This window comes from Parasteatoda tepidariorum, chromosome 1 (assembly GCF_043381705.1).
Source record: "Parasteatoda tepidariorum isolate YZ-2023 chromosome 1, CAS_Ptep_4.0, whole genome shotgun sequence".
NCBI lineage: Eukaryota > Metazoa > Arthropoda > Arachnida > Araneae > Theridiidae > Parasteatoda > Parasteatoda tepidariorum.
This window is the reverse complement of record NC_092204.1, coordinates 38,397,691-38,408,266: the sequence shown is the minus strand read 5'-3', so window position 1 is coordinate 38,408,266 and position 10,576 is coordinate 38,397,691. Positions and strand designations below refer to the sequence as shown.

The 10,576-nt window shown below is 31.3% G+C and overlaps 1 protein-coding gene across 1 annotated transcript; it reads left to right on the top strand.

Moving 5' to 3' along the window:
- The first annotated feature begins 4,312 nt into the window (after nt 1-4,312).
- On the top strand, nt 4,313-10,255 carry LOC107447037 (ribitol 5-phosphate transferase FKRP). Its single transcript, XM_016061857.3, has 2 exons — nt 4,313-5,250; nt 9,243-10,255. Exons 1-2 carry the CDS (start codon nt 4,495-4,497, stop codon nt 10,035-10,037), a joined length of 1,551 nt encoding a protein of 516 aa, XP_015917343.1. The 5' UTR covers nt 4,313-4,494; the 3' UTR covers nt 10,038-10,255.
- Nucleotides 10,256-10,576: the final 321 nt, after the last annotated feature.

The window sequence follows — 10,576 nt, the reverse complement described above, 5'->3', positions numbered from 1 at the left end:
AGTGCACCGATACATATGATTTTATGCACTACTGTATTTCTATATATTCTTAGTGAATATGTGATAAAAACACTACAGTATCAAAAGTGATATAGCATGCATTTTTTCAAAGGCAGAGTAACAACTAAATTGAATCATCATGGCATTTGGGTGATTCTCCAAAGATGCCATGTCGGAATGAATTATCCCTTAGAAGGTAAGACAAGAATTTTCTTTCTTTTTTTTTAAAAAAAGTAAATGATTTTGCATATTTATTGTGATGTTAACTGATTTATTATTTCCTGAAGAAATTTGTTAAATTATTGGAATGCCCCTCTTCTGACTTTTCCAATTTTTTTCTCGAACTTGGTTAATTTTAAATCAAAACTTCACAAATGAAATTAGTAATAAACTAAATATATTAAAAAGTGTAAAATAATAGTTTTCTGACCTAAGCTCCAATATAGCGTGTTGCCCATGTCACTTCATGTCCATGTTCTTCACATTTTACAAAAGTATGTATAATATGTACCTAAAAGTAAGATATCTGTGTGCTGCTATTAGTACTTGAGCAAATTAATTATTTTAGTTCTAGTGTAACTGTTGCTTACAAAGACTAACATGTTAACAAACCTTGAATTGCAATTTTTATAATGATGCAGTAAATGCTTCTATAATTAAGTATTTATTCAAAAATGAAAAATTGAAGAGGAAACTATATTGCAAAATACTTTAAACAAAAATGCATTGAATGCCTATGCTAATTCTACAAACCTGTGTTATAGGAATATCTAATATTTTATATTATATTTCCAAAAAGTCTTGCTGAAAGATTAATTCAGCGATAGTGATGCTTCTCTTTTCCTTCCGGTCTTATATTAAGGTTTATCCTAAGTTTAATTTTGTTTTAAACTTTTATTAAATAACTTATAATTAAGTACATATTACAATACTTATTTGCAGACTATTAAATAAACGTTAAACTTAATAGTGAATTTTTTATAATTATTAAAAAATATAAATTTTTTGGAATTTTACTTTTTGTTTGGTTTAAAATTATTTCTCTTCTTTTGGTCCTCACTGTTTTGGGTATTTAACTGTTTTTCAGAATTTAAACTGTTAAGCATGTAAACTATTTAAATTAGAAACTAAAGAAGTTTTCATAAAAGTTGCACGGGAAAAAACGTCAATAAAAAATTATATGATAATTATTAAGTAATTCTATATTATATCTATAATTAAGTAATTGCAATTCTATAATATTTCCTTTCCTAAATTAATACTTCAATCTTCCACTTTCATGCAACTTTTTTCTAATTTTTCCTTTTTTGAAAATACATATATCTAGAAACACCTAGAAATTCCCTACCAGTTGACTTCAACCAACAATTAAATAAAAGAAATTGGCTTCCACATTTTTTATATTGCTGTTTGGAAGTCCAGCTGAACAAAATCCTTTTTCAGCAAATGAAAGCAGTTTTAATACCCTAATATACATTTGTTACTTGCTAGAATTTCTAGTGCTAATTTTGATTTTCGAAGTACTGTATGATTGTTGCTGTAGTTCATTTACATCGCACTATAGCTGCACAATAGGCTATTAGCGACGGACTGGGAAACATCCCTGAGGATGATCCGGAGACATGCCATCACAATTTTGATCCTTTGCAGAGGGGATGGCACCCCCTCTTCCGTAGCCCGACGACCTGCACGCGAAGTCGAGCACTTAACGGTAGAACAGTTTAATGAGGACCAATACCGCACGTCCTCGGTCCCTACATAGACTAATCCAAGTGATCACCCACCCGCACACTGACAGCAGCTAGTGATGCTTGACTTCGGTGATCTGGTGGGAACCGTGTCTTAACGATCAGTCCACTGCGGGACAAGTACTATATGAATGTTGAACCCTGTGTACTGAGTAAAAATTAAAATTGTAAGTTACACACTGAATAACTTTTATTATTGGGATGGAAATTTTAGAATTTGTGGAACTTGGTGACCTCCTAATTAAAGTAGTGATTTAGTTTAAGATGAAACTTTTTTACATATTAATGATAAATTATTTCTTTTTTAGAATACTTAACAAAAAATAAGAACTTTTTTTAGTTTTCAAATTGCAGCTTTTTACTAAAAAGTGTGATGTATTATGCAGTAACATACCCGGGATAGGATTTTCAGGGTTAATCCCCCCTCTCCAGAAACCGCAAGCAAGGTATTTTTCTTTATTATTAATTCGATTGTCTGAAGTCCCGCAGTGGACTGATCGATAAGACACGGTTCCCAGCAGATCACCGAAGTCAAGCATCACTGGCTGCGGTCAGTGTGCGGGTGGGTGACCACTTGGATCAGTCTGCGTAGGGACCGAGGGTGTGCGGTATTGGTCCTCGTTAAACTGTGCTACCGTAAAGTGCTCGACTTCGCGCGCAGGTCGTCGGGCTACTGAAGCGGGGGTGCCATCCCCTCCGCAGAGGATCAAAATTGTGATGGCATGTCTTCGGATCATCCTCCGGGATGTTTCTCAGACCGTCGCCAATAGCCCATTGTGCAGCTCTAGTGCGACGTAAATTAACAACAACAACAACAATCGATTGTCTGAAATTTAAAAAAAACAACCTTAAAACTGATTTTTCTGTAAAAACGAAGGTTAAGTAATCTTTGTTATTGAATACGATCTTCAAACAGAACAAAGCAGTTCAACGGTTTTTTTTTAATTCCTTTCATTTCTCTTTAGGGGGGGGGGAGACTACTTTGGTGTTTCAAATATAAATATGTAAGCAATAACAATCTCGAGCTCAATACCTGCTCTAGTTTCGGTTAAAAAGTTTGCAACTGCTTACTACAGCTTATTCTGCGAGGCGATATTTTCAAACGGATAATTTTGTTTTCAATAATACAAGTAAATTAGATCATTCCTGAGCTCAAATCTGCCGTATTTCATGAGATATTGATGTTATTAAGCAATTCTGATGAGTTTGAAGTGAAAATTTGTTTTAGATATTTATAGACATATTGTTAAAAAAAGGTGGCATGGTTACTAAATTTTGAATAGCTCGCTTTTTTGGCAGGCAGTCCTAATTTGGTCTCTTTCCATTTGTTTATTACTGTTTGTTTTTGTTGAAAGCTGTGTACCATCTTACGTTAGTGTTAGCACCTTTAGCACTGCAAACATAAGTATTATATAATACTTATTGCATTGCAAACACAAGTTATAAGTAATCAAATACCACGTTTGTAACAATCTCTAAATACAATGATCAAATTGTGAACCAAATGGCTTTAAAATACACCAGAAACAGTAACCCGGAAGTATAGGGGGAATGGAGCTTGCGGTGTTCCCTTAGTGTAGTTCGCGACTCTCTACAATTAAATAAGTCAGTCCCATAAAATCGATCTATTTAATAAATCAAGTTGGGATCACGAAACGAAATATTGGCGATCGAAATGGGCTATAGATGGCGTAGAACAGAACTCTTTACCTATGTCAACACTTCGCATGCATGCTTTCACCATTAGCAAGGGAGAGTTATAGGAGAAGGAAGTACGCCAGTTTCTCTCTTGATTTTCAAATAGATTAAAACTAACGGAACTGAAAACCACATAGAACATGGTTCTAAAAGAATGCGTCTTGAAAATTTTAAAATGTAGTTGAGACAATTAAATACGAAAAATATTAAGAAGGGGGGAAATAACGTAGAACATTCCTATGCAACTGAAAGGAGGAGGAGAGGGAAAGGGGTAGGTTCAAGAGCATGGAACCGGTCTTATCCCTAGATGGCGCTTTGAGCGTTGCGATCGGTTATTGAATTTATTTTAAATCACACTTTTTGACCACTTGGATCAGTCTGCGTAGGGACCGAGGGTGTGCGGTATTGGTCCTCGTTAAACTGTGCAACCGTAAAGTGCTCGACTTCGCGCGCAGGTCGTCAGGNTAAAAATTATCTTTGAAATCTAATTTAATCCCAGTGTTAAATGCATCCTATTCGAACGTTCGAATCGCTTTCACCAGCAAATTGTTAGGTGAAAGCTTTCCGATAGATGGGAGGAAAAATGAAGATCGCAGCCCGTTAGCAAAATTCGTTCGAAAGCGCGAGGTTTCAGGTTTTCCCTAGGAGTAGAAACGTGACGTCAAAATGACGTCATTTTTCTCTTCCTAGCTCGTTCGAAGTCTGCGAGGTTTGAGCTCCCGGTCTTCTCCCCAGTGTCGTTTTCGAGAGTTGCGATCGTTTGCTAGTGACGTCACAAGGAAATTCTCATTTTTAGATTATTTATATCTGTAAGCTAAAAGCTAATTTCAAAACGAATACAGACTCTTCAAATATGATTTTTACTCAATTTGAAATCGAAACAAAAATAAACGATTTGCTAGAGTGAAAGCAATGTCAGTTTTACAAAAGTTTGGGAGAAAAAAGAGTATTAAAATAGTGAAAAATTTGACCCCATCATTTAAAAAAGTATCTTGAATAATAGATATTGATGTCTTTGTAATGTGTCTATTGCTAAGAAATAAAAACGATGAGAGTTATTCCTTGGAGAGTGTTTATGATTGGAGCGGTTTTTACAAACATTATTATAGCTGGTATTATGTGGTCATATCTGGATTGCGATTGTTCGAAACCAGATAAAATTTACACTTCATATATTCGAGATGTACATAAAGAACATGGTTTCGAAAAGAATAATATAAATTACACTGAATTACAATTAGCGTCTGAAATAATAATTGTGATCAGAGATTTTGAACTTTTTGAAAATGATTTACCGAACACTACTAAATCGATCAGTACAATTCTACCTGCGGTAAAAATACTGCTTATCACAGACAAGATTATTTACCCACCTTTAAAATTTGACGATCATGTAAAGGATAACGTTCAGATTATCAATTTAAAATCATCATTATCTAAGCCTCAACATATTTCTTTGCCTATGAATTATATTGATAAAAATCATGTGTTCATTTTCCCAGATGCCGTGCATTTGGATTCTCAATCTCAGTTATCTCAAATGCTAGAACTGCATAGTAAATATCCTAATAAAATCATCGCTGCTCCAATAGAAGATAGTCTGTCTGAATGTTTATCACTTAATATAAGTCTTCGTTATTGGACTCTGAAATATAGTCGAAATAGTAAAAAATCGGATTGTGGTGCACTTGAAGGTCAACATGTGTTTTTAGTTACAAAATCCTTGTTGGTGCAATTAGGATTTCCTTTTTCAAGGCCATTTTCAACTTCATTATTTATTCAAGCTGCACTTTTTAAAATTGAGGTACAAAGTTGTTTTTTAAACTATGGGTGTAATTATAAATGTTTAAATTTTATAGGCTGAATATAAAGGCAAGCATATATTACAAATTTAACGGTCTATAATGAAGAAAAATGCATTATTATTCCCTCCTCATAGATGGCAATGCAGATTGTTTGATTGTATTGTAATCTTGTGCTTAGGGGCTTTTTTTGTAACTATGGTGAAACCTCTGTTTTGGAAAAACTTTTTGGAACCCAAAATTTTTTTCTGCTTATGAGAGTTGGCCGTTTATAAAAAGGGTACACTAATAACAAAAGCTCATACCATAATTTGTATTTAGAAAAACTGCAATGATATAGAAGTAATTAAATATTTTATAATAAACTATTTACAGAGATATTTATATAAACTTAACAAAATTATATTATTTAAGAATAGATGAAGAAATTTGATAAATATGCTTGTCTTTGTTTTATATTTATCTAGTTGAAAAGAAATATGATAGAAGTTTGTTTTTAAGCTGCTATGACTTGTCATATCTTCATTTTTAAATCATTTAGCATTTTTACCTCAATTTCATTATTTTTGGGTGTATAAAATTCCTCAGTTTGCTTGGGAACTAAACACTGGGGGTTTCGCGTTCGGCTGACCACCTGACCGGAACATCTGCTCCTGCACCCCAGAGCCCAAGGTCAAGAAAACTGAGATGGGCACAGTAGGCCTTGGCCCTCTATGGGCTGTTGCGCTGCTGAAAAAATAAAATTCCTCAGTTCTTCAATACAAGTTTGAACATGATATCACTTTTTGTTCATGTTTAGAAAGCATCAATTGAGAATCATTTTAGGTTCCAATTAATAGGTTTGCACCCCATATCACCTCCCTATCACTTGAGATGCACTGAAAAAAATAGAACATGGTAATACCTACCTGTCAGGCACCAGGAACTATGAAATCATAATCAATCATTTGAATAAATGTTTGATTTATATACCCATATATTTATATACTTTTTTGATCCCAGCTGTGGTAGGTTAGGTACAAGGATGAAATTGAATTGAAGAAGAAAGGAATTTTTAGTGTGGAAGAAAAATTGAGAGCATTTAATGTAATAGTTCAAATTATGGAGTCTCATTACCTATGTCGTCCAAATAAAAAAATCAAAAGTTGCTGCAATTTGTAATATTTCTCATGAGCAGTACCCTTTTCTCTCCTTTGCAAAAATAAATTAAGATGACAGGAGAATGATTGATGTATTCAATTGATTAATGTAGCAAAATTTCTAGTTATGGATAAGGCAAAAATGTACATGCTTTAAGAAAAAGTGGAAAGATGCATGTTTTTTTTTTTTTTTTTTAAACTTTAAAGTAGAAATAGTTTCTTTTGTTCACATTTAAAAAAAGTGGTGTCTCGTTTGAAAATAATGATTCAGAGACTGTTACAGATTGGGTTACGGTAGTATCCGCATTGTTGAGATGGTACATAATGGTTTATTGGTAGAATACTCTTGGGAAATATTTTAAAAAAATTCTGCAATGAGAGACATCCATTTTGTAGGAGTGTTTGTAACATGAGGTTTTTACCGTAATTTATTGGTAATATTTCCATACTGGTACCTGTTTGCACCAACTACCATTTTCTAGGTGCAAAAAGGTTTAGAAACTACAAAATTTAAAAGTATATTTTTAGTGGTTTGCTTATGGCTACGATTAAAACTCTTCGGCAACTCTTTGCAAATTTAAAACTCTTTTTTTGCCACTGCTTGGAAATTGCCAGAATTTGTGATTATTTTTATTTTGGCGAAAAGAGAAAAGTTCACTATTGTCTAAAGAGGTGGCATATTTTACCAGTTAAAGGAGAATATTTTCTTTGAAATATTATTTAAGTTTGGAAAGTTTTCTTACATTGAAGAATTTTGCATGATAAATCCTGATGCATAAGTACCCATTAACTTAGTGGTGCTCATAGTTTCAAGACAAATCAATCAGCCCTCTGGTAGAATTTTTTTGGGGCTTTCTGAGACAAACTCCCCTAAGACTAATATCTTCCTACAAAATGCTTTTAATTCTAATTATTAATTGAAATTGTAAAAGGAGTGTTGTGTTTACAAAAGAAAACAAATTGACTTGTATAATTGGAAATGTAATAATTGTAACCTACTCATCTTTAATTGGAAATGTAATAATTTTTTTATTCTAGTATTATGGGCGATATTCTGACATTTTGAAGGTGAAAAAAGAACTAATTATTTTCTTTTTTGAATTTTGTAAATCATTAAATTAAACAAAAATATTTAAAAATCGTTAAAACCTTGACAGTAACTAACGAAAAAAAAAAGATAGACGATGAAATCACATTAATCGGACTCTTTAAAAAAGGTTTACAAAAATGTGTGTTCGATTTCGAGATTCAGTTGTTTTAATAAATAATATATTAAAAATATTGGATTTTGAAACTGTGGAAATCAAAAGCAATAACTATCAAAAGAATCGATTGAAAAAAAAATAGAATTATTGCATCAAAAAGTAAATATTTAAATGCATGAATAGAATTTCCCATATTGTCTGAAATATATCGGGATATTTAAAAACGACATAAAAATCAATCTATCAATAACTGCCGAAAATATAATTGAAATACCATATGGATTTAAGGGATTTCAAGGTGTTATTATTTATATGTGCAGTTTGAATTTCACGTGTCGGAATAATATCAACTTACAAATATTGGAATTTTAAAAACCACGTGTAAATCAGTAGCTGTAGCCAATGACTGCTGAAAACTTTTTTTTTTTTTTTTTTTTTAAAAANTTTTTTTTTTTTTTTTGTTTAAAAAGAAGAGAAAATTGTTGCATTAAAAATGAATAATTGATTGTGCAATTTGAATTTCACGTGTAATAAAATTGTGTAAAAAAAATATCAAGATTTTTTTTGAAAAAAAAAAATAAAAATATTTTGAAGCAATAACTGTCAAAAAAACGATTGAACCATGACATGGATTAGCTATATGGGCGAAAGCTGAGCGTGTCAAAGAATGATTTCTTGAATGTGCGATTCGAACTTCCCGTGCCATAATAACATCAAGACATTGGTGAGGTATATAAAAAATAATAAAAAAACAAGTGAAAATTCGTAGCAATAGTTCCAGAAAAATGATCAAAACACTATTTAAATTTAAAATGGAATAAGGGTGATTTATGATTGGAAGACTCAATTGACAGAAGGCTCATGTGCGCAATATCGTCTTTAGAATATTGAATTGATTTAATTTTCACCAAATTAAAAAAAGCAACAAATGTATCACAATGATTAATTAATTCGTATGACACAAATCTGAATTCATAACAAAATCCCCACTTACAAACATATTTTACTATGATGTAAAATTTAATGATCTTTAAAAAAAAGAAAGACAGCATCCCCTTCCGATGCATGAGGAAGGTATTTTTAAAATATAATTTTGCAGGAAAAAAGAAAAAAAAACATCTTTTGAAAAATTCTGCAGTAAAGAAAACTTTTTACTACCGAAATGAAAATCTTCCTGCATTCTTCGACAATGTCCCAGTCAATTAGTAACTAACAAAAAGAGATGATAGGCCCTTTATTTAAATGATTAAACACTGAACGAGGTTGAGACAAAGTTTCTGTATTTGTTGACCAAAAAAAAAAAAAAAAAAGNAAAAAAAAAAAAAAAAAAAAAAAAAAAAAAAAAGTGTAGGAAAAATGGCATTTCCATCATTTATTGTAATACCTATTTTCCAAAAATCTGGCTTATCTTCCAAAATCATGCTTTCATTTGTGCAAAAAGACAATATTTCCAGCATTTACTGTAACGCTGAAAGTTTCTCTGCTAAAAATAGTCTTTGATAGTTTACTTTTATTACCCACTAATTCCACACACCTGTATTTAGCTATGTCATAAGCAATCCATAATCATAGCTGTCCATGAGGTGATTTTTTTTTAATGATGAAATCTATTTAATGCTATATTTCTAATTTTTTCATTGTTTATTTCAGATTAAACTTGTGAAAGATTTTGCTTTCAAAAAAAGGAAAACTCTTTTTTCTGATGAACATTCCAAAATGAAGCATGATACTCTTGAAATGCAAAGAAAACAAATCTTATATGAAGAGTTTGGCATTAAGAAAATTATTTTTCCAGCATCCAAAGTAGAATGGCATGGTTGCAATAAAAAGACTGCTCGTTGTTTTGGTACTATAGTAGATAATATGCCAGAATATTTGTATGAAGGTAGATGGACTCCACCCTGCTGTATAGAAAATTTAAGAGTAACCACACGTTATGTAATTGGTATATTAGAAAAGTGCAGGGTTAGATATTGGCTTGAAGGCGGAAGTTTGTTAGGAGCAGTACGCACTGGAGATATAATCCCTTGGGATTATGATGTTGATATTGGAATGTATAAAGAAGACATTCAAAAGTGTGAATGGTTAAAAAATACACAAAAACAATCTTTTGTAGATACTCAGGGATTTTTATGGGAAAAAGCTACTGAAGGTGATTTTATAAGAGTACAATTTAGTGCCACAAATCACCTTCATGTTGATCTTTTTCCTTTTTATTCAAGAAATGGTACTATGACTAAAGATACTTGGTTTGTAGATCACAAACAAGATATGGAATTCCCTGAACATTATCTAAAGCCATTTTATACGATAAAATTTGTAGGCATTACAGCTTCTGCACCTAATAATTATCGAGAATTTTTGGAATTAAAATTTGGAAAAGGTTCTATTGAAAATCCAGAATATCCTGATCCTACAAAATTAAAATTTTCTAGGAGGAACTGAAGACATCTCATTTTGTTAGATATTTAAGTTGCATAATTACACATATAATTAAGGTTATTTTAACCTTTAGTCATTTTTTGTTAATTCATAGTGATGTAGTTTTTTTATGTCACTATTGAATACTAGTTATAAGCTTTTTGAACTATTATTTTCTTTTATGAAAATTTAGAATAGCCTATTTTAAGAAAAAGAATAAAATATTACAAAAAAATTGTAAATTTCTCAATTATTATTTATTTTTATACGTTTTTTTTTAAACTTACTAATGATTTTTGGTTACTCTCAACAGACTTAGATAAACTAAAAAAGTTTCTGACAGCAATTTATTTATGATTGTTGCTAGCACTTCAACTCATTCGCTGTCATCTAATTTAAACAAAATTTGTTTGAAAATCATTGATTTTTTTTAAAAATGTTTTCATTTTTATAAAACTCTGTATTAATTATTTTATATGTCAGCATATATTTCTTTAAATTTGGCAGTATTTTGAAGATATAAAACTTTCATGATAGTGAAAAATTTCCTGAGAGCTGCATTC